Genomic DNA, 25,230 nt, shown 5'->3' with positions numbered 1-25,230 from the left:
ACTCAGGTACAAGGTCACTTACTAAATTAATGAAGCACCATAAACATTAAGGAAGAGTTCTGGCAGCTCAAAGAAATATACCTCAGCCACTTTTCTTCTTACAGAATGTAAATTTAAAATAACTATTCTTTAAATATACAACACTTTTCTGTAACTACTTAAATAGAAGAGGACCTGAAGTAGCTAAAATGACGTGTTCATTAGTCATGAAATCTTCTGCTTAATTTTTATTAAGTACAACATAAGAGCTGTATTATTTGCCAAGTGGCTTATTAATTCAATGTTGACTGATAATTTACATTCCAAAATTTCCAAAAATTTTATGTTGAGATACCACAATTTTTCTTTTAGGAAAGTCAGAATCACCCAGTGTTTTTACATTCTTGACTTTTTGACATACAAGATAACAGGGTTATAGTAAAGTTTTTCTTAAAAGAATCCATTATTTTTTCACATATTCAGTATAACAGACTTTGTTAATAATATTAATATGAACCTGAAATATTATAAATACTTAAAACAGTAGTAACCAAAATAGTGAAAGGGAATTCCTGAGAAAAACCTATTAATATCCATATTAAACTATTATCATAATGTTCTTGAAATCCTGATTAATGGAGAATTTTAGAGCCTCCGAAGGTACATGAGTAATTCAGTAACAGATCAGGCATACAAGAAGATTTTATTTTTATTTTATTTATTTATTTATTTATTTTGAGACAGGGTCTCTGTTGCCCAGGCTGGACTGCAGTGGCGCAATCATGGCTCACTGCAGCCTCAACCTCCTGAACTCAAGTGATTCTCCCACCTCAGCGTTCCAAGTAGCTGGGATTACAAGTGCATGCCACTATGCCTGGCTAAATTTTTGTATTTTTAGTAGAGACAGCGTTTTTGTTATGTTGCCCAGGCTGGTCTTGAACTCCTGTGTTCAAGCGAGTCACCCACCCTGGCCTCCCAAAGTGTTGGGATTATAAGGCATAAGCCACCATGCCTGGCCCCAAGAACAGCTTAAAAACTGGAGCACTGTCTTCTATCTAAGGGTATAACTAGAGCACTGCCCAAGATAACTGGGGAACCAATCACAGGCTTTAACACTGTTTCTACACCAGTAAAGTGAAATCTAGCCCAACCACCCCCATTTAGAGATTTTTCATCTCTATAGGCTTATCTAAATCATTTTTCACAGTACGATCACCTAGGAAAATGTCATATAATTTCAAAAACAGTTATCAATTTAACAAAATTAACTATAACCACACATATGTATTAACGGGCAAAACAGAATTTTGCTTTAACCTCATAGAGAAAGCAACTCTCACATCAAAAAGCTCTTACTATTTTTACCTATCATAAAACTTTTTTTTTTTTTTTTTTTTTTTTTTGAGGCGGAGTCTCGCTCTGTTGCCCGGACTGGAGTGCAGTGGCCAGATCTCAGCTCACTGCAAGCTCCGCCTCCCGGGTTTACGCCATTCTCCTGCCTCAGCCTCCCGAGTAGCTGGGATACAGGCGCCTGCCATCTCGCCCGGCTAGTTTTTGTATTTTTTTTTTTTTAGTAGAGACGGGGTTTCACCGTGTTAGCCAGGATGGTCTCGATCTCCTGACCTCGTGATCCGCCCGTCTCGGCCTCCCAAAGTGCTGGGATCATAAAACTTTTAAGTCCATATGCTGATTCAAAATACAAGATGGAAGAGAAAAAAGAATATTAGCAAAAGAAGGTAATTTTTTTTAAAAAAGGGCAAGGATAAGTAGTAAGTCAGCTGGGGGAAAGCCTATCCCCATATAAAGAGTAACAATGAAAAAAGAAACAAAAGAGCAAATTTCATATAGCAGATTTCCTTGGTCAACCTGTCTCTACCCAATTGACATATCCACAAGGAGAGCTGCTTCTTAAATTTCTCTGCATTTTGTTTCCTTATACAGGTTCCGAATGTCAGAATGAAGTAGGTAAAGGAAGCTCCTTAATTTGCTTTTGTGCAATTACAGATAAATTTTAATTCCTTCCCATTTTCCCTTCTTCCCTTCATAATGTTTCCATTAAAAATTTGTAGGCTTGGCATGGTACCTCATGCCTGTAATCTCAGCACTTTGGAAAGCCAAGGCAAGAGGACTGCTTGAGGCCAGGAGTTCAGGACACGCCTGGGCAACATAGCAAAATCCTGTTTCTACTAAAAATACAAAAATTAGCGGCCGGGCACAGTGGCTCAAGCCTGTAATCCCAGCACTTTGGGAGGCCGAGACGGGCGGATCACAAGGTCAGGAGATCGAGACCATCCTGGCTAACACGGTGAAACCCTGTCTCTACTAAAAATACAAAAAACTAGCCGGGCGAGGTGGCGGCGCCTGTAGTCCCAGCTACTCGGGAGGCTGAGGCAGGAGAATGGCGTAAACCCGGGAGGCGGAGCTTGCAGTGAGCTGAGATCCGGCCACTGCACTCCAGCCTGGGCGACAGAGCGAGACTCCGTCTCAAAAAAAAAAAAAAAAAAAAAAAAAAAAAAATTAGCAGGACATGGGGGCACACATCTGTAATCCTAGCTACTTAGGAGGCTGAGACAGGAGGATCACTTGAGCTCAGGAGTTCAAGGCTACAGAGAGATATAATCTCACTACTGCACTCCAGCCTGGGCAACAGAGCAAGACCCTGTCCCTATAAAGCAAACAAACCAAACTTGTAGACTAGTTCCACCATAAACGTGTATTAAAGTTTTGAGCCAGCCTGGCAAATGCCTACAAGGTTGGCAAATGCCTACAAGATCGGGCTTTCTACACCCATGGCAGACACAAATAACAGTTCAATAGCCTCACCCTCTTCCCTGCACCCATGGCTCTATGTTCTTTAAGCTTAGACAACTCGTCACAATGTGCACCGAGTGCCTACTATGCACAAGTTCTCATGCTAGGTGCTGATATGGTATGAAACCCACGTTAGTAATCTTGGCATTCAACATTACAGCACATAGGTTCAGCACATGGTTTTAGGGTCAGGCCTGTGTTTCTGTGTACTGGCCACACAAATCCCTAAAGTGTAGATGTCATATACCTTGACAACAACAGCCATCAAGATACCCAAGCTAGCTTGTCTTGTAATGTCTCCATCCAAATCAATCTGCAGATTGTAATTTTGTCTCATATAGATTTGCCTACAAGGAGAGAATATGCTGACAAAAGAACTTAAGATGTTGGTTCCCTGGGCAGTTAGTTACAACTCTTGATGTTAATCCATCAGGTTGAGTGCAATGGCCCATGCCTGTAATCCCAGCACTTCGAGAGGTCGAAGAGGGAGGATCCCTTGTGGCCAGGAGTTCAAGCCCAGCCTGGGCAACACAGTGAGACCCGGTTTCTATTAAAAAGAAATCAATAATCATTCTTGGTTAGATACTATGCACCTCCAAGACTGATTAGAAGCGATCAGCCTCCCCCTACACAGATTCTTGTTACTGTACGGATTCTTGTTTAAGATTTGTGACTCCTTTGCCAACTTGTAGGTCTCCCCTTTCTTCCATTCTCACAAGGACATAGCTGAAAAAGTACATCCTGCATCCTAAAGTATTAAACCTTAATGTACCAATAAAACATAACTGTGTGAGAGGCCAGGCGCAGTGGCTTATGCCTCTAATCCCAGCACTTTGGGGAGCCGAGGGAGGTGGCTCACCTGAGGTCAGGAGTTTGGGACCAGCCTGGCCAGCATGGTGAAACTCCATCTCTGCTAAAAATATAAAAATTAGCCAGGCGTGGCGGCAGGCGCCTGTAATCCCAGCTACTTGGTAGGCTGAGGCAGGAAAATCACTTGAACCCAGGAGGCGAAGACTGCAGTGAGCCTAGACCATGCCACTGCACTCCAGCCTGGGTGACAACAATGAGACTCTGCCAAAAGAAAAGAAAAAACCCCACAGAATGAGAGAATTTGTTAAACTCTTGCCAATGTATGTTAAAACTGCACTTACCAAAACAAAGTGACAGATGTACTAAAATCTCAGACTTCACCACTAGGCAATTCATCCACGTAACTATAAACCACTTGTACCCCAAAAGCTATTGAAATCAAAAAATTAACAAAATATAAATTAGAGTTCAACTAGGACCATGCATATGTATTTTTTCATAAGTAGACAAAGCAGTCCCAGAACTGAGCTTTCATAGCTATACTTCAATATTATTACAAGCTGGTCTGTCACTCAGAATCAAGCCATTTTGTTCTTCTGTTGGACATAATCTCACAGACTATATCATATGAAGTCACTCTAAAACTTTATGATAAAGTGACACAAAAACAAGGTCACTGTGCAATCCACAATACCAAACATCCCCCTCTTGTACTAAGTGAGTGACCGTCATTTCCTTACCACCATAGCTTTTTCCTCAATCTAGTCCGCCCTTCCTATAAGATTTGTAGAGATACCCATTCACAGGATTGTCCTGCCTTCTGACAGCATCTAAGACAGAGTGAGCCCCATTTCCTTAGATCCTCCCTAATATTACCCAGCCAGAGCCCAAATTCTATGATAGGTTCTAATACCCTCTTACTAAGACACCACATGGTATCTTGTAAGGTGTGTCTTTCCTCACTGCAACAAGTAATAAACCCACCTTGTTCAACTACATGTGTGTTCCCAGTGGTCTTTGGCTAAAGGGAATTTAGATACACATATCCATATTCATTCTCCTTTCTCTGCCTTCTCTCTCTTTGGCCATAAAAGATTTAGGGAAAATCATTTTGCAAATCCTGATCATGAGTACTATATACAAAGAGGATTTTGGTTTCTGTATAGAAAGAGGATAAATAAAAGCGTAAGGTGGTTATAAAACTTAACTGTTTTCAGACATGGTAATGGAATAGAAAGTGTTCCTTCAGTATCCTGTAAGACTCTTTCCAGGGGCACAGCTATGGCTTTTTACCTTTGATGTCCATTCAAAGACACTTTGCATTACTGCATATTTAGTAGGTTGACTCAGTGTTTACAATTATGTAATACAACTTGGTTGGGTGTATGTTTAGAAGGCCATTAACTTTCACCCTTACTCAACCAAATGAACTGCCTCTTATTCAAGAAGAAAGAGGTCATTAAAAGCTAGGTACTTCCAGCCAGGCACAGTGGCTCATGCCTGTAACCCCAACATTTTGGGAGGCTGAGGTGTGCAGATCATTTGAGGCCAGGAGTTCCACACCAGCCTCCCCAACACGGTAAAACCCTGTCTCTACTAAACAATACAAAAATTAGCCACACGTGGTGGTGCAAGCCTGTATCCCAGCTACCTGGAGGCTGAAGCACTAGAATCGCTTGAACCTGGAAGGTAGAGTTTGCAGCATCACTGCACTCCAGCCTGGGTGACAGAGTGGGTGGGACTCTGTCTCAAAAAAAAAAAAAAGAAAAAAGAAAAAAGGCTAGAAACTTCCAATTTCTCACTCTCTGCAAACCTTCATTCTTACACATTTATTTCCATCTGTGCCCATTTTTCCCACGTCCTTTTCCTTTCAGTGACAGAGTGCTATCCTCCTGTTCAAAGTTAAGTCCCTCTAACAGGACATGGGTCCTTCCCTCCCCTCCTGCTGAGGTTTTAAGGCCATTCTTCCTCTCTCCTCCAGCCCTCTCTATAGGATTGTACACAAGTGTGTCTCACCTTAAACATATGAACCACCCAGCCCCACCCCATTCACTCTATTCTTCCTAATGTGCTTTTGGCTTCCATTCACTGTCAGTCCTCATCTGTCTTTCCACTTCATCACCCACTCTTTGCTCTCAAGCCACTGCAGCAACACTTCTGCTCCCTGGGCTCCACTAGCTAAAATGCTGCTCACCCCAATCCCCAAGCACTTCTTACCTAACTGCCAAATGAAGAGCACATTTTCTGTCTAATTTCACTCAGTGTCTTCAGCGTCTTCCAAGGGCACTGGACACCAGCCCTAATCCTCTTCATGCAAATCCTTTTTACCCTACCATCTATGATTTCCCTTACCTTTACCTCACATTTCTTAGGTTGCTCCTTCGCAGTCTGCTTTTCAGGATCCTCTTTCCACACCCAACCAGGCATCCCTCATCCTCCTTAGACTTTCTCTGGCCAGCTGCATCTTTATCCATGGCTTCAACCACCATCTACACTCTGAGGAATCAAACACAAAGGACATTTCTGGCCTAGATCTTTCTCGGGTTCAACCCACTAACAGAACATCTCTCTCTAGATAATCTAGGAATATCTCATATGCTACATGTCTAAAATGAATTTCACTCTCCATTACTGCCACCCTGACCTCACACTCTCCTCTTCCTGAAGTCCCCCACATATTGAACGGAATAACCACTAGTCAGTCATCTAAGCAAAAACCAAGCTGCTTCTTCACTGCCCTTCCCTCACATTCAATAGAATTGGAAGAACTGTTGACTTTGGTCTAAACCCCTCTGGAAACCAACTCCTTCTACCCTGCCTTCTCTCATTTCTTTCTGGATTAGAGTAGTAAAGTGCCCCCTATCTGGGCCTCATCCTCCACACAGCTGTCACAAGTTTTTTAAAAACGTGTATTTGATTTTCTTGTCTCTCTACTGCCCTTAGAACGAAAGCCAAACTCTTCAGCACATCACACACTTCCAGCCCCTTTTCCCACCACTTCCCCGCAGGTTTCTATATTAGTGTCATATCAGCATGCTTGCAATTTCCTTCCAAACTTACACCCTCTTTATTCTCATTCCTTCTTATATGCCAGAAATAACCTTCCTCCTCTTCCCTTGTCTCTTTTTCACTGACCCTTCAAGATTAAGCACCTCTGGCAAGGAGTTTAGTAAAGCGATAGGAACCTTCATACACTGAAAAGCTTTTAAATTGGTTAAATCACTTAGGGAAAAGTGATTGGTTCAATAACTTAGGCTGGCATTATCTAGTGCTAAGTTAAAAACATACACACTCTACAATCCAGAAATTCACTCTAGGAACAGCCTGGAGAAACTCATTCATATAGACACTCTATATACACACACATGTTCATAGAAGCATTGCTCAACAGCCAAAGATGACAGTCGGCCCACGTGTCCAACAAGAGAATGGGTACACAGATGGTGGTGAGGTCACATAATGGACTACTACATACTAATGAAAATGAACAAATGAGAGCTATATGCAACAACTTGGATGAGTTTTATAAACAATGGTGAGCAAAAGGTGACAAAAGCATATGTGTACTATGATTTAATTCCTACAGAGTTTGAAAAAGTCAACTATATCGATTAAGGATGCCTTCACAGGTGGTAAAACATGAAGAAAAGCAAGAGTCAGGCTGCTGTTGCCGTGGGAGAGAGAAGACTTGTAACTGGCAAGGGACACAGGGAGAGCTTCTCAGATGCCGGCAATATTCTATTTCTTGACATGACTAGCAGTCACAAAGATGTTCACTTCATAATTCTTGCTGTGTGTGTTTTATGAACTTTCTGTAGGTATATTATAGTTAATAATTAAAAAATAAAAATTATGTCACTCCTTGCTGCTCTTTTTGCACTGAGTTTACAACGTATTAATTTCTCATAATCACAATTTATTATTTGTTTCTGCTAGTGGTTCTTAGTGGAGAATGTCTTTAAAAATCAGGTGATTTTGTTGCATAAGCACAGACACCCAAGCCTCACCCCAGTTCAACTAAGACAATCACTGGAAAGTGAGTGTGAACTGAACATGTGGGTAAGGTGTTTTCATTTCACAAATGACTCTGAAAACAGTCCCTGGTTACAAGTCACTGCCTAGAGTAGAAGCTCCCTCAAAAAACTGACTGTACCTTCTTCATATTACCAACACCTAGCATAGGACATGGAATACAACAGATACTTAAAACATGCTTGTCAAACTAATGAAGAAAATGCATATTTCCAAAACAGACTTACACATTTCATGGCTTGCATTTGCATTGCATCTAGGCAAAATAATTACACAGTGTTACGGTTTACATAGAATGACCCTGGGAGGCTCAGAGTCAGGCTCCTGAAGGGCCTAATGCATGGTCTGAGACACTCATAGGTCATGCCAGTCCATCAAAAGTCAACCAAAGGCATCTAGGGGCACTAGCAGGAGATGAGGACACCAGGTACCTACCAGTATCTTTTCCATTCCAGGCGATTAAAACACCAAGAGTCCGAGGGCACTTTGTGGTCCAATGAATGTGATGTGCCTTTTAATCGATGGAATATGCATGTATTTACATAAGTTTTTTAAACAACTGAAGCACAGTAATCTCTCTACATTTAAAATCTCCACTGCTAGATACGAACCCCTTGTCAGACATATTATCTGCAAATATTTTCTCTCATTCTGTAGGTTGCCTTTTCACTCTGTTGTTTCTTTTGCTGTGTAGAAGCTTCTTAGTTTGATGTAGTCCCACTTGTCATTTTTTACATTTGTTGCTGGTGCTTTTGGTGTGATACTTGAGAAATCACTGCCAAGACTAAAGTCATGAAACTTTTTCCTTATGTTTTCCTTCTAGGAGTTTCAGATCTTATATTTAAATTTTTAAATTATTTTGAGTTGGTTTTTGTGTATAAGGTTCCAGGTTCCAGTTTCATTCTTATGCATGTGGAGATCCAGTTTTCCCAACACCATTTGTTGAAGAATCTGTCCTTTCCCTATTGTGTATTCTTGGCATCCCTGTTGAAGATCAGCTGACCATACATATTTGAGTTTATTTCTAGGCTCTCGGTTCTGCTACATTGTTCCATGTGTCTGTTTTTATGATAGTATCATAATGTTTTAATTACTGTGTCTTTGTAATATATTTTGGAATCAGGAAATGTAATGCCTTCAGTTTTGTTCTTTTTTTCTCACCATTGATTTGGCTATTTGGGTATTTTGTGGTTCTGCATGAATTTTAGATTGTTTTTCTATTTCTGTAAAAAATGCCACTGAGGCTGGGCACAGTGGTTCATGCCTGTAATCCCAACACTTTGGAAGGCCAAGGTGGGTGGATCGCTTGTGGCCAAGATTTCGAGACTAGCCTGGCCAACGTGGCAAAACCCTGTCTCTACTAAAAATACAAAAATTAGCCAGGGATGGTGGCACAAGCCTATAATTCTAGCTACTCGGGAGACTGAGGGACGAAAATAATTTAAACACAGGAGGTAGAGGTTGCAGTGAAGTAAGATGGCACCACTGCACTCCAGCCTGGGGCAACAGGGCAAGACTCCGTCTCTAAAAATAAATAAATAAATAAATAAATAAATAAGCTATTGGGATTTTTATAATTGCACTGAATCTGTAAATCACTTTGGGAACTATGGGAATTTTAACAATATTAAATCTTCCAATTCATGAACACAGGTTGTCTATCCATTTATTTGTGTATTCTTTAACTTCTTTCAATGTTTCAGTTTTCAGTGTAAGAGTCTTTCACCTCCTTAATTTTCCTGAGTATTTAATTTTGTATTGCTATCATACATGAAATTTTCTTAATTTCCTTAATTAGTTTGTTATTAGCGTATATAACAACTGATTTGTGTGTGCTGATTTTGTATCCTAAAGGTTTACTGAATGTATTAGTTTAACAATTTTTGTATGGTCCTTAGGGTTTTCTACATATAAGATCATATCTTCTGCAAACAGATAATTGTGCTTCTTCCTTTCTGATTTAGATGCCTTATATTTCTTTTTCTTGCCAAGTTGTTCTTGCTAAGACTTCCAGTACTAGGTTGAATGAAGTGGCAAAAGGGGGCATCCTTGTCTTATTCTTGATCTTAGAGAAAAGCTTTTCTACTGTTAAGTATGATACTGGCTGGGGGCTTTTCATATATGGTCTTTATTATTTTGAAGTAAATTCCTTCTATACCTAGTTTATTGGGTGTTTTTATGAAAAATGCTTTTTCTGCATTCTGCATCTATTGAGATTGTGTGATTTTTATCCTTTAATATTCAAAAAGTATAAGAAATAGTACAAACACCCCAAAAAATATTTTAAAAAGAAAGGATTTGGATATTTCAAAAAAGACATACAAATAGCCAAGTATATGAAAAGATGCTCAACATCAATAATTATCATGGAAATGCAACTCAAAACCACAACAGATATCACCTCACTCCTGTTAGGATGACTGGGATTTTTTTTAAAAAAAAGGTATTAGAGAAGAGGTAGAGATATTGGAACTCTAGTACACTGTTGGTGGGAATGTAAAAGGGTATGGCTGCTATGGAAACAGTGTGAAAGTTCCTCAAAAAAGTAAAAATAAAACTACCATATGATCCAGCAATTGTACTTTTGGTATATATCCAGAAGAATTGATACCAGCATCTCAAAAAGATATTGGCACTCTCAGGCTCATTACACAATCATTTACAATAGCTAAGAAAGGAAAATATGGTATATACATACAATAAGATATTATTCAGTCTTTAAAAATGAAGCAAATTCTGCCATATGCAATAACATGGACAAACCTGGGGGACATTATGTTAAATGAAATAAGCCAGCCACCGAAGAACAAATACACATGGCTTCACTTACATAGGGTATCTAAAAAGTCAAATTCATAAAAACAGAGACCAGAATAGTGTTTGCCAGGGGGTGAGGGTAAAGGGACATGGGAGGCTGCTGCTCAATGAATATGAAGTTCCAGTTACGAAGATGAGCAAGTTCTGGAGATCGGCTGTACAACACTGTGCCTATTAATACTACCATATGTTGTACTTAAATTTGAAAGGGGAGATCTCATGTTGTGTTCCTCACACACACATACACACACAAACACACACAAATGCTCCTGTTAGGACAAAGAACTACATGGAATCTCATGTAGGTGGAAATTTTAACAATAGCAGTTTCAGGCTACTTTTCTATCAGTTATTATAAAGTCTCCCATACACCTCTGTTAAAGTATGTCCCGTAAATGCCTAAACAACTAACTAGTTTGTAATTACAAACTGTCTTGACATTTGTGACAGAAATTGAGTTATATAAAATTTGGATACTGAGACTATGCCTAACTCTAGGAGTGGAAGCAAGCACTGAACTTAACGATAAAAAGGAAAACTTATTTACAAATCTAAAGTGCGAGGACTCTTCAAACTTAGAGAAAAGGATACACACACACACATACTTAAATATGGTAACACAGAAAAAGGAAGACAAAAAGGAAAGAAAAGGAAAGACACTTCAGGTCTAACATCAGCAAAATCTTAGGAACCTAGAATTTTTCCTAACTTCGGAAATTAAGAAAAACATTGCTTCCAAAAGAATGTAACCGAGGAAAAGATATTGAGCATATTTGCCTCTACAAGATGGTTCGATGCCCTTCATCAAGTGCAGCGTTTGTGAGAGACCGGGTGGATAATAATTTTAAGGTCCATTTTAAATACATCACAGATGAGTTCCCACATCCGGCTGGTTAAGAAAAAACACAGAGTAAGAAAAAGTAAGACTGATTTATTATTCTGTCATGGCAAATAACTTAATTGAGTTTCCTGGCCAAACCACACATAATGTAAACTTAAAGGAATTAGCAGAGTAACACAAAGTGCACTGCTCGGGCCCAGATGCTGTTCCCACTCCATACTCATTTGTCGTGTCTCTGAACCATTACTGACATATTTGCTCAATGAATATAACACCTATTTCTGCGCAGCAGGGCTGGGGACACAAAATAAGATCTTTCACCTCAAAGACAAGTGCTTTTTCAATACACCTGCAGGCAAGTGACTGAACCAAATCATCTCCTAAAGTCACATCCAGTTGTATGGTCTGTGATACCTTCTACGGAGAAGGGGGTACAAAAGCTACTTTGAACCTATGAATATCTATGAAGAAATAGGTATATCCACAAATCCACATTTTAGCATTGAAATATGGGAGGAGTTTAACTTAAGGCGAAGCAAATTAGCTAAATGTAAAAATGAAAATCCCACCCAGTAACCATAAAGCTTTGTAGCTTACCCACTGAGGAAGAAATCGTACCTAATCTCCTGGGTAGGATGGAACCAGCAGATCAGATCTGTGATCTGGTATTTTTGCTCCTCATATATGGGGCCAAGCATACCCAAAATCTACAGGAGCTCACTATGTGGATTTTCATTGTGTGTTTATTATTATTATTATTATTATTACTATTATTATTATTATTATTATTTTGAGATCAAGTTTTGCTCCTGTTGCCCAGGCTGGAGTGGAGTATAATGGCGTGATCTTGGCTCACTGCAACCTCTGCCTCCCAGGTTCAAGCAATTCTCCTGCCTCAGCCTCCCGAGTAGCTGGGATTACAGGTGAGTGCCAACACGGCCAGCTAATTTTTGTGTTTTTACCAGAGACGGGATTTCTCCCTGTTGGTCAGGCTGGTCTTGAACTCCCAACCTCAGGTGATCTGCCTGCCTCAGCCTCCCAAAGTGTTGGGATTACAGGCATGAGCCACCGTGCCCAGCCCACAGTGCATTTATTTTTATGATAAAACTTAAAATGTTTATGTAATCCTATTGTGGAACATCTGAATAATTACTTCTAAGTTAATAGTCTTTTGGCTTCAACTATTCTAACTATGCCAGGAATTAACAAGGAAAAAGGGAAGTGGACTTCATATGTATAAGACATGTTCACAGCAAGTTAAGGCCAGAGGACATAATTCTGCTCTACAGGAATACTCATTAGCTGTGCAAAACTGACTCGTTACATGGCATTCTGAAATACAGCATACCTAACTCAGCACTCAGTACCACGATCACACTGGGAACACCAATTTAGTTTGAGCAAACAGTATCTCTAGCTTTATATTGCTATTTTGCATTTTTACTGGTTATGCAGTTTTGGTGGTATTTATACTGTCAATCTGGGTTTTATCACCATGTAAAACCTATATGCATAAGCACACCTAATTTTACATTTACAAACATTTAAGTGACAATGTAACTAAAGTAATTAAAGTAATGAAGGCAATACTTGACTTCTGCAATTTGGATGTTGGATTTTTATACTGTTTTTAATCTTTAAGTGGCTAACATTGTTAAAGTTTGAGAGACAATGTAACCTTAAGGATACTGAGAAAGAGAAACCTTCAAACTGAAATGTGGCCACATAATATTTGTAAATAAACAAGGCATAGCACATATAGGGTCAGTCCTTCAACTGGTGCATTTAAACAGAGGTAAAACTTCCCTCCAGAGTTTCCTCAGCTTCTGAAGGCCTTTGCTGAACACTCTCCTCCTTAATCTCTTACTCCTTTCTCCACTGTGCCTTTATTTTAATCCTGCTGTGAGTCAGAGGAAAGCTTAGTCCTCAGTTTCCAGCAAGTGATTGATAATGACGGTAACTCAAAAGTTTCAGCACAAGTGATAAAGAATTCAGAAACCAGATGTTCATCCAAACAAGAGGTGACGGTGTTTAGAGGAAGAGAGAGAAGGGGAAATACAGGTTGGGTATTTCTTATCCAAAATGCTTGGACAAGAAAGGTTTCAGATTGCAGATTTTTTTCAGATTTTGGAATATCTGCATTACCCTATGAGTATCATGCTAGTATTACTGATGTTTTCCACAGTATCTTTACACCACAGAACAGAGAATAAGCAACAAAGCAAAACAGTGAGTAATATACATAGGTCTTAATCTCAGGTAGAGCATTGTGGAGTCCCTGCCACTGGTGCAACCGGCCTGCACATGTGCCATTTTATTACTCCTTGTGGGTGTACTTTCATGGGGGAAGTGGGCATGCACAGAAAATATTTATCACAGCTGAAAGGGGCTGGAATGATCTTTCCCCCCCTTGGGGAGGCTGAATAAACTACATGTTGTGCACCTGCATTGTGACTGCAACCTGTCACATGAGGTTAAGTATGGAATTTTCCATTTGTGGTATCACATTAGCACTCAAAAAGTTTCAGATTTTAGAGCATTTTGGATATTCAGATGAGGGACACTCAATCTGTAGTAAAGCATGACCATCGTCTCAAAACATCTGAAGGGTGTAGTAGCTTGCACCTGTAATCCCAGTTAATCAGGAGACTGTGGCAAGAGGATTGCTAGAGGCCAGGAGGCCAGCCTGGGCAACAAAGACTCTGTCTCTAGTTATAAAATATAAAAAGAATTTAAAAAGAAAAAAGAAAAATCTGAAGGATGCCATATATAACCAGGATGAGACTGAAGTAGCTCTAGAAGTAGAGGAAGAAGTTACAAGAACACTCATTAAGAAAAAAAAAAAAAAAAGCTGAGGACCACCACCATTTGTCAAGCAGCCACTGCATGCCAGGACTCTGCTAAATGTTTAAATACATTGTAAAATTTAAGTAGAACGTTCCAGAAACTGGCTTTGATCACTAAATTAATGAGAGACAAGTTCACACTGGGCTATTTCTCAAGTTCTCCCACACAGGCTTAATGAACAACAATATAACCAGTAATACGTTTCTAGAACCCCTTTTTTCTTGATTCTTCAGCAGACAAGGCAAAATACTATTACGTAAAGAGACCAAGATGATAAGCAAGGGCATTAGGGGAGAGACTCTCAATGACTGCCTTTGAGAAATAACTGCATCTGTTGGGGCTCAGAAAACAATACTCCAACACGAAGGCCTCAGTAGCATCCTCAGAGGCAAACATTTTTCTCTGACCTTCTCCCGCCCTCCTGGCTGTTAGTTCCATTCTCCTCCAAAGCTAGCCATAAAAACTAGAATCCCTCTTCTCCAAGGAAGGTCATAGAAACCCGAACCCTCTTCCCCCAAAACCAGTCACTAAAAATATTACTCTAATTTCTCCCTCACTTCGTATGTAAAAAATGGCTATAAATAAATGATTTGACCTACCTGGTCTGACTGTGGGTCACAAGACCCCCATTCCAGAGAGGGTCCTGCCCCACACTCAGAAGAAAGGAATGTTGTTCACAGAGGCCAAGAAGAATCTAGACAGACAGGCCTTGCTGGGTGTCCCAATTCAGTCTATTAACATTAAGTCATGCCCTTTTGTCCAACCATACTTCTACATGGCTGTCCATACTTTGTTGAACTTAGGCATAAAAATGGACAACTTCCCCTATGCCTTTGGGTCTTAATTCTGAAGGCTCCCGTGTATCCATGTGAAATAAATTTGCATGCTTTTTCTTCTATTAATCTGTCTCATCTCAGTGATTTTCAGGAAACCTCCCTGGCCTCCACACATTGCTATTTCAAAAGTTAACAAAGTAATCTGAAGTTTTAAAAATGTATAGTGAAGGAAGAGATCAACGACAATATTTTAAAACATCTATTGTGAACATTTTGCACTTTGGTTGCAAGTGATTATAATTTAACAAACAAACAAAAGGTAACAGAGGAGGTCAAAATTGCAGGTTATTTTAGTTACTTAGTTTGAAATGTTAGTAAATGTTATAATGTAATGAAAAGTACTTAGGGCGATCTCTCCAAACCAGTATTTTCCCATCCCTTCAGTAGATAAGGAAAAGCTTCTGACAAATCACAATATAATGACTTCTCCTTTAGGCTGTTGAAAACACAGCAAATAGGACAAAATATCCCAGGGATTAGGATCGAATTATAACATGTTTTAAGGAATAAAAGAGTATTCATTTAAGCTCCTGACTTTATTTCTGACTCACAAAATTAAAAAATTAAGATTGTGTTAAAATTAAGTATGAAAAATTTGGCAAAAACAATTGCCTCAAATGAGAATGCTAAAGATGAACACAACTAAGCCTTAGCTATGGCAGAGAACTCCCGTAGACACTGAAAACATTAGGTGGCTTAGAATAATCCTGGGATTTAAACACATAACAAGAAATAAATATGTAAGAATCTGGTTGTGATAGCTGTCCAAAGAGAAAACTCAAGTCAGGCATCTCAGATGCTAGTGAAATTGATAAATTCTTGGGACATAAATATACTGCATCTTTTTTCTTGAAGAAAAATATATTAAAAATTGAAACACAAAGGGGCAAGGAATATTTGCCTTTAACATGAACTTGTGCTAACTCCATAAATCTAGCTAACTGGCTATCTTAATAAATAAAGATTTTGAAAAGCATCTATATCCACCTATACCCAACTATTAAAACATCTTAAATAGGGCACAAAAATAAAATTAATTCAAAAAACATCACATTCCAGAAGCATTTGTTGCATGGGATAAAGGGATAAACAAGACAATTGTGGTCCCAACCCCTGTTGGGTTTGTAATTTTCCCTTTCATGAGGATAGTCTATGGAAAAGATCCTCCTGTATGTTACTGAGGTAACATTTTAAGAACTCCATCTAAACCTGGGTAACTACATCTGATCAAGTACCCAGCCAACTTTCAAAGAGAGACATGGAGCCAGATAGAGCCAAGATCATTTCTCTTTCCCACCCCTAGAAGCATTTCCCAAGATCACTGAACTTTAGAGGCAAAAGAAGACTGTATTAGTCTGTTCAAGTTGCTATAACAAAACACAAAAAACAGAGTGACTTATAAACAGAAATCAATTTCTCACAGTTCTGGAGGTGAGGACATCAAAGATCAAGGTGTTGACAGATATGGTGTGCAGTGAGGGCTCCTGGTTCACTCATGGTGACTTCTCACTACATCCTCACATGGTAGAAGGGGCAAACAAGCTCTCTTGGGCCTCTTTGGGCACTAATCCAGCCTATGAAGTCTCTGCCTTTATGATTTATTCACCTCCTGTTATGGGTTGAACATATCTCCCAAGCTTCATGTGTTGGAAATTTAATTGCCATTGTAACAATATTAACAAGTGAGGCCTGAAGAGGTGATTAGATCATGAGGGTACCACCCTCATGAATGGATTAAGGCTGTTATTGTGGGAGTGGGTTAGTTATAAAAGGAGGGAATTCAACCCCATTTCCTCTCTCTATATCCTACCTTTGCTTTCACCTTCCAACTTTCCACCATGGGATGACCCTCAACAGATGCCAGTGCCGTGCCTTGGACTTTCTAGCTTCTAGAACTAGAAAATAAATTTATTTTCTTTATAACTTACCTAGTCTGTGGTATTCTGTTATAGCAACAGAAAATGAACCAAGACACCTCCCAAAGTCCCCACCAACATAATGGACTCCATTTCCTCTCGGGTAGTAGAAAGCAGTAGTTAAGAATACAGAAGTTCAGAAGCAAGGGAGAAAGCACTCAAGTGCCAGCTCTACCTCTTACATTGGTACAATCCAGCCATTTCTTTACCCTCTCTGAGCCTCAGCTTCCCCATCTGTAAAATGGGGACAACAATGCAGCCATATTTCAGAGGGTATTACAGGGGTTAAATGAAACATGTAAAGTACCTCACACAATCACTGCTCATAAAACATCTAGTAAATGGCAGCAATGCAGAGAAAAAAAGCATCTCTAATCCTTAGGTAATGGTTTACGAGTAGAAGACATAAAAACACAGATGCAGTGGTAGTATGGGCAGGCAGGGATACAGAAAAAAGACCTAGCCAGGTGGTACACACCCCGTAGCAACTCCTCTCGGCCTCATGAGCAATGAAGAAAGCAGTTAGATGATCACTGCCCAACAGAATCTAGTTTCCTTTATTTCATATCACAGGACCATAAAATACCCTTTTCCACAGTTTAAAAACTCATGAGATATTAATCTTGTCTCATAACTTTCAGAGTATCACTGTGTCCTACTCTAATCTCATAAATGCTCTCCCACATATCCCCTTTCCTTCCCCAACCTTTTAGGATTCATTTATTCTTTAAGTGAAAATGCTCCTCTTACCTCTGGAAAGAGCTTCTTATGCAGCTATATTATAGCACATCTTATTTTCCTTGTTTTTAAGGAAATGAGATGGGACAATCAGATTTATAGAAGAGGATGTTATGGAAGAGTCATTCCCTCCAAAATGGTTAGCACAGAATTTCCCCCAAAATTATATGTTTATCTAAAATGTAATCCAATTTTCCAAAAAAATGTATTTTACCAAATATCTAGGAATGCCATTAAAGCTTAATTCATACAAAACTTCCCTTGACAACTAAGGGACTTAGAGGTAAAATCATTGTCTGGGTTATTTAATCAATGAATGGACTGTATTTAAGATCCCTGACCACAGGCTTCTCTCCGTTGAGTGCAAAAACAGATCCAATAGATCATGAGACTCAAAGCTAAGGGTTATAATAGAAGTAAAGAAAAATGCTGTAAGCAGAGGAAAGAGTTATAAACTTGACCTCAGGCCTTGGCTCCAATGTCTGTTCCTCTAGGAAGCCTTCCCCATCACCCCGGCCAATATGGCCATCCTGCCCCATGTCATCACTTCATTTACAGCACTTTACCTGAAGCCATCTCATGTGTGTGTATGTTTACTATCTCTTTCCTAGGAGAACATGCATTTTTTGAAGGAAGAGACCATAAGCTTGTGGCCATGTCTAGAATATAGTATGCCCTCAACTAACCACTTGAGACCAGCTGCACAGAGAAGTGGGAAGAGATTTCATAGGTGCTATCTGAAGTAGGCCTTTAGGAATCCAAGGGTTTCGCAGGTAAAGAAAGTTTTGCACACCTAAGATTCAATACTAACTTTCCAAGTCCAATCACCACGTATGACTTTCGTGTGCACCATTTTTGACTCCTATGTGCAAATACCTGATAACTCATGAGTTTATTTCCTTCTTACTGTAATAAGTTCCACAGTTTCTGTTATTATAAAATTTATTTTTCAGGAAAAAACAACTAAGTATAATCTAGGTTCTTATGGAAATTCATTTTTACTTAAAAACTCTCAGAAACATATTTTGGTTTATTTAACACTTTCAAAGACCTGACCTAACAAAACAAATGCAGTAGATAGGTTTGGTAGGAGGACCTCAAACTTCATGTGCTTAATTTCTTTAGAATCTTATTTTTCTTAAATGTTCAAGTTAACTTCATGAAGGAATGAAAGTATCATTATCGAAATAACCAAAATTCTCTCATATGCCAAAAAACAATCAGTTTATTGTTTATGAAGGGATAAAAGGTAGAAATAACAAAATGATATTTTACTTTGGAATGAGAGAGGCAGACACAGGTAGCTCTTAATACCTTCGACTCTTGGCAAGCACTTCATCAGAGCTATACACCCCATTCTGTGATTGGTATCTGTAAAGCCTCATCAATTTTCTGGAAGATGGGTTCTGGCTAGGGAAAGGCAGCCCAGGCCATCATATGCTCCACCAATAACCCCTACATACACATTTTTAAACCAGAAGAGACCTAACTTAGAGAGGTGGTCTGCCAACTTCTCATTCCAGAGAAAAGGACACCAAGGCCAAGGAAGTGAGGTGAAATTTTTCTCAAATCTAGTTCAAAATGCTCAGAAGGAGAGAAGACAAACGCTCAGAAGGAGAGAAGACACATGGAATGGAACTAAGACTAGAAATTCTGAATCAGTCCCTAATAAGAAAGCCGAAGAACAACTCATCTGGACATCCTCTGTTGGGTATTACAGATACTGAGCTCAGCAGGCTCACAGCTTAAGACAGTTCAACTAATTTTCCCAATATTGATTAAGAGCCACAGTCCTGCAGGAAGAGGTCTCCCATTTAGTTTTAAATAATAAACAGGATTACAGGACTGCACAGCATCAACTCTAACTTAATCCAGCAAGGGTGGATAAATCAATAAATTGAAGATGCTTGTTGGTTTAGGGTAGTGCTGGAGGAGTGCCAGCTCACACTAGAATAGCTTTTAGTCGCCAGAGACTCTCAAGGTCAAGGGCAGAAGAAAAAGTAATTTGGGCCATGCAAATATCTTTTGTCATCTGAGTTCAATGAGATTGGGGCTCTGAATGAATGCTCATGTCCTACTGTTTTGAGTCATCACTCTCTATTCTTCACTCAAGACATTTCAGAAAAAGCATATCTTCTAAACTATGTTTCATGGGATCGAAGAAGCAGAGCCTAGTTGAACATAATGCTGTAAAATACTGCCTGAGAGAGCTTTATTAAAAATAATCAACCAAAACGAAATAAAGCAGTCAATTTTGACAATGTGGTGAATATATCACAGACCTATTTTTACTAATGCAAATAACTTCACGGATAGCTGCTAAGTTCTCCTACATGAAAAATCTGAGCACACAATTTTAAATAAAAGTTGAAACTATTTACATTCTGGAATGATTGACAGTAAGCATTAGTGACTATTTTTCTTTTTTCTTTCTTTTTTTTCTTTTTTTTTTTTTTCTTTTATTGAGACAGAGTATTGCTCCATGGCCCAGACTGGAGTGCAGTGGCGTGATCTTGGCTCACTGCAATCTCTGCCTCCTGGGTTCAAGCAATTCTCCCATCTCAGCCTCCTGAGTAGCTGGGACTACAGGCGCCTGCCGCCACACCCGGCTAATTTTTGTATTTTTTGTTTTTTAAGTAGAGATGGGGTTTCACCTTGTTTGTCAGGCTGGTCTCAAACTCCTGACCTCAGGTGATCCACCTGCCTCAGTCTCCCAAAGGGCTGGGATTACAGACATGAGCTACTGCATCTATATTTTTCTTTAAACAAAAATGCATTACTATGGAGTATTCTACTAATTTGGGGTGAAATTCAAGAATTAAAGACCCACTGTCAGAGAGAATTCCATATGACAAAAAAAGTGCCCAAGTTTTCTTCTTTTGCAGTAATATTATATTAAAAACTTCTTCAAACAAGTGGGAAAAGCCATAAAAAAATTTTGGCTGTGCAAATATTTGTTATATTATTTATCATATTTTTGGTATGATTTGGACTCCATAGATAATATTTTTTCCAAATTCCCATCCACTAAAAATCAGTGAATGATTCGAAGGAAAACTGTTAACAGTCAATTTGTAGTTGAAACTACAATTGCAGAATTAGACCCAGTGGCCATGCACGCTGTGGACAGTAAAAGACACAATCTATACTATGTACTCCTATTAATGGACATGCATAATGTCCATCTAATCATCTCTCCTATAATGAGATTCATCTTTACATTATGTCAATTTTACGTAGTAAATCCATTGTTAAAATTTCTTCAGAAAAGGATATCAACATTGTTGACCCTTAAGAAACCATACCAGGAACAGTATCCCAAGGGCATGTTGAGTAACAAGTGCTTAAGCAAACAGGCACTGCCTTGATCCTGCAAATCTGATCTTGGGTCAGTCAAAAAATTGGTGACTCGGTTTTAAAATAGCTAGGCAAATATTACTTGTAAGTGTTTAACATGATTAAGAAAAGCAAACAAGGCCCTTTGAACATTGTATCTTCCTTTTTTATACTTCTCCAGCTCTCCCCTTACCTCAAGAAGCCCTTAAAACCAAAACACACAACTGACTGACAGAACAGGTGAAGTCACAAGCACACATGTAGACTGAAGAGACAATTTAATTTTGGCTGGGTTGCCATTTAGGCAGGGCAGCAAAAACTTCTGATGGCAGTGACTAAATAGACAAACTCAACCACCTTTAGTTTTCCTCGATGTGGCTACATTAGCTCAGGAGAGGTGAACTGTAGATGAGAAAGTAGATGCTGCAGGCACTGTGAGGCAAGGCACGTTCCCTAAGTTTCCTCATCTATAAAATGGGGATCATGTCTTCAGGACAGAAAAGCATGCTGAGATAATATAAGAAAAACCTTTGGCTTGATGTTCAGCTTCCTCTCCCTGCCAAGCTATTGCTGTGACTACATGGAATGTGCCATTTGCATTAAGAAAGATGCACAAGAGCGGACCGTATGTAAACACGCAGTCAGCACATACTTGGGTTCTGCCTGGTCTTTCTGGGTGTTATTTAGAACTGGAAACAGGTTCTAGACTACTGATAATGCCTTTTGTACCTGAAAAGGATGAGACATAAGTATTGCAGGAATTCAAGGATGACCCAACATACAGTCAAGCAGTCTCTTGGACCGAGGCACGGTTGACACAGCAGAATTACTAATTTATGATGAGGCCCCACTGCTGAATCCAATAGCCTCTATCATTCTAATTAGCTACTCTTACTAGAGGATAAGGCAGGACAGATTGACCTTGATTTACCTTTTTTCCAACCACATGTGGAAAACCCTTTAGAACAGTGATTGTTAACCATGGTTCCACATTAGAATCATCTGGGTGGTGGGGGCTTTGGAGACTCCAGACGCCGAACCCACACCCCACACCCAACCAATTTAATCAGGATATCTGGAGGTTGGGGGATCAGGGTCCCATATTTTTTGAAGTCCCCAGTCCCCTTGGAAGATGAAGCCAAGGTTGAGACCCGCTGACTAGGATCATCCCTCTTCACCTCAAGTAACTTCTGCTGCAAGGCAAACTAGGAAAGCCAGCCTAGAGCATTTCACAACCACAGCTTCTGACAGCAGTCACGACAGGACCCCGAAAACTGGAACATGACAGGTGCCTGCACCAGGGTCCACACCGAGGGTCCAACAGAGCTTATCAGTAGGGGATTACCCAGCTCCCCATGGGAGAATCATTTTCTCAAACATTTTGCACTTCAATACAAGTAAATTCAACAATCTTGGGACATGCCACCAGTGCCTCAATCGGCCTCTGAGCATCAGGAAATTTTTCCCTTAAGAGACAAATCTCTTGGGAAGGAAAGTCAGCGTGTATGTGGGCACCCCACCGCCCCCCAACCCCCAGCTCCAGCCAATCTCTAGAGAAGCAGACAGAAGCATCAATTCCCGTGCCGCTTGGAAAGCACCCCGCAGGCTCCCCGCTGCGCGGGCCCGGACCCACTGCACCTGCCGGCGCTCCGCCGCACCTGCCGTGCGACGCACTCCCCTCCTACCTTCCAGCAGCTCGTCCAGGCTGGTGACCTTCCGGCTGCCGTCGATGGTGTAGATAGTGCGGACACCCTGGGGCAGGTTCACGTTGTCCGACAGGGAGCGGGTGAGCTCTATGAGGAGCGCATCGAAGGACCGGAAGCGGTCACTGGAGATGGCAAACACCAGGCCCTTGAAGTAGCGGTCCCCGTTCCGGTAGAAGCGCGCCTTCTTGGCCTTCTTCTCCGAGCTGAGGGCCTGCAGGGTCCGCGTGCGGTAGAAGCTGCAGTGGGCACTGTGCGCCGGGCTGGGGATGAGCCCGTTCCCCTTGGGGCCAGAGCTGCTGCTGCCCCCGGAGGAGCTGGGGGCCCCTCTCCGCGACCCCGGCCGCGGCCTTTTGTCCCGTTCCTCAAAGTGCTCCAGCTCGATACTCCTGGTGCTGGCCATCGCGGCTGCTCCGAGGGCTCCCCGCAAAAAGACGTTCCGGGCTGACTAAGGGTGTGAGCGCCGGTGCAGGGACGTCTGATCGCCAGGGCCCTTAACGCGCCGGGACACCTGGCTCTGGCATCCCGCCCTCTCCGCGCAGGTGGGGCCGAGGAGCCGCGGAGGTGCTGACCCGCCCGCGCCCTCAGCTAAAAGTGGCCGCAGCTCCGAGCTGCCCAGCTCATTGTCCAGCGCGGCTCGCTCCGTGCCTCCCGCCCGCCGGGGAGCCCCACGCCCCCGCAAGCGCCTCCTCCACCCGGCCACGCCTCACAAGTCCCGCTCGGGAGCCGGCGGGGAGGCAAAGTTGGGCCGCCCGAGGCGCGCGCCGGGCCCGCGGGCGCACACAAAGCTCGGGCGTCCGCGGAGCGCTCCCAGGAGCGCAGAAGCGAGCGAGGGAGGGAGGGGGGAAGGAAGGGTGGGGCGGGGCGCGGAGCGTGGGAGAGGCCCCCGGGGAGGTCGCGCGGGCCCCGGCCGGGGTGCAGCGCCGCCGCCTCCGCCGCGCCCGGATCCCGCCCGTTCGGGGCTGAGAGGGCCGAGCCTGGCCCCTTCCTTCCCGAGAGCGCGGCCCTAGCGGGAAATAATGCAGCCCGCCTCCCACGCAGCCGTCAGGCCCGGCCCACCGGCTAGCATCCGCGCTCTGGCCTCCCTCCGCCGCCCGCCGGCTGTCAGCGCTGGAGGAGGCTTCCCGGCCCGGGGGATGCCAAACCGCGGAGAGAGGGAGGAGGGGGCGGAGGAGGGGGCCGAGCGCCGGCGCGGGAGGAGCGGCTCCTGCGGGTCCCGGGCAGCCCCGCCCGCCTGACGGCTCCTGCACGGCGCCGCGGGCTAATGGGCGCAGCCGCGGCTCGCGCTCCTCCGCCTGGGAAACGTAACCGCGCAGGCCAAAAACTACAAAGGAAGGAGATTCAAGGGCAGGGAGCACATCCCCAGCCAGCCTCCTGGTGAGGACCCCAGGCCAAACTACCGCAGAAAACCGAAGCCCAGCATTGGCTTGGGGCACATTCTTTATTTTTTTAAAAAGCAGATATGTTGCTTTATTAGAAAATCCTTTGAGAAAACAGCGTCCACTGTTCCCATTGCAGATTCGCTAATATGGTACGTTCAGTAACTTTAAATGAATGATGAGAAGTTATTGGGTGGTAGGGGGTTATGTAATCAACGAATATTTATTGAGAGCGTACCATGTGTCAGGCATTGTTTCTGTCACTGGGATGCACTAACAAAGGAAAAAGACATTCTGAACCCACTCCCCCACCCGCATATTTAATGTTGTCAATTAAAGCTTCTTAAGAGATCTGTCATTTGTGAGCACCCATCATAGTGGAAATCTTAGTGCAGTAGTGTCTATTCAACAATAAAAACATCTTTTCCAAGGACTTAAGAGAAATCCTAGTTATTTGCAGTTTGTTGTTAGGAAAGATAAAGCTCAAAAATGTTTGGTCCCCATTTGGCACATGAAACCTTAGAACATTCAACACCTGGTTTTCTGAGCAGCCCTAGACAGCAATCCAAACTGACCTTTCAGGAAGAAAGGCATAGTAGCTTTTTCTTGGGTTGAACTGAGTCCTGGAAGAGCCTGAATAAAGGAAGGTAGAAGCACATGCAACGGTCTTTAGCATCTGTGAAGTTGGTGCGCCCCACCAAACACACACACACACACACACACACACACACACACTCCCTGCATGGCAGCTCCAGAGAGGACTCCTGCTCTGTGGACAATACTCCTCCCAAGGCAGTTCTGGGCGTACACACCTGGGCATATCTAACTTCCTGCGGGGTTGGGGCATGCTAGGAAGTCAGAGCTGGTCTGAGGCTTCAATGTAGTTTTTCTAGAGGAAAATCCTGCAGCATCATTAGGTCCACCACCTTAAAAGGCCTCAGCCTAGGTCAGTTAAATCAGAATTTCTGCAGATGGGCTTCTCCAACGTATTTTTTTTAAAGTACCCCTAAGGTGTATCCAGAGTTTCCAACCACAGGCTTTAACACCAAGAATCAAATAAATCAGTGCTTCTTCTCAAACTTTAATATATTTACATGTCATAGGGGAATCTCATTAAAATGCAGATTCCTATTCCGTAGCTCTGGGGTGGAGTTTGCGATTCTGCATTTCTAATGAGCCCCCAGG

At 41.7% G+C, this 25,230-nt stretch overlaps 1 protein-coding gene across 7 annotated transcripts in view; it reads right to left on the bottom strand.

Moving 5' to 3' along the window:
- DCLK2 (doublecortin like kinase 2) overlaps positions 1–23,937 on the bottom strand; it is a 187,266-nt gene extending 163,329 nt beyond the window's left edge. For 3 of the 7 annotated variants that reach the window (XR_004438174.1, XM_033215453.1, XM_033215455.1), the window contains exon 1: positions 22,649–23,069. Coding sequence is in view for 4 of the 7 variants with exons in the window: in XM_033215453.1 (XP_033071344.1) it covers positions 22,649–23,069 (421 nt within the window). In the remaining 3 variants the exon portion in view is untranslated. Of the gene's footprint in view, positions 1–22,648 lie in introns of all 7 variants that reach the window. The other 4 variants (XR_004438176.1, XM_033215452.1, XR_004438175.1 and 1 more) reach the window with 3 other exon arrangements.
- Positions 23,938–25,230: the final 1,293 nt, after the last annotated feature.

Source organism: Trachypithecus francoisi, unplaced genomic scaffold, assembly GCF_009764315.1.
Source record: "Trachypithecus francoisi isolate TF-2019V2 unplaced genomic scaffold, Tfra_2.0 Lachesis_group1, whole genome shotgun sequence".
NCBI lineage: Eukaryota > Metazoa > Chordata > Mammalia > Primates > Cercopithecidae > Trachypithecus > Trachypithecus francoisi.
This window is presented reverse-complemented; position numbering and strand designations above follow the sequence as displayed.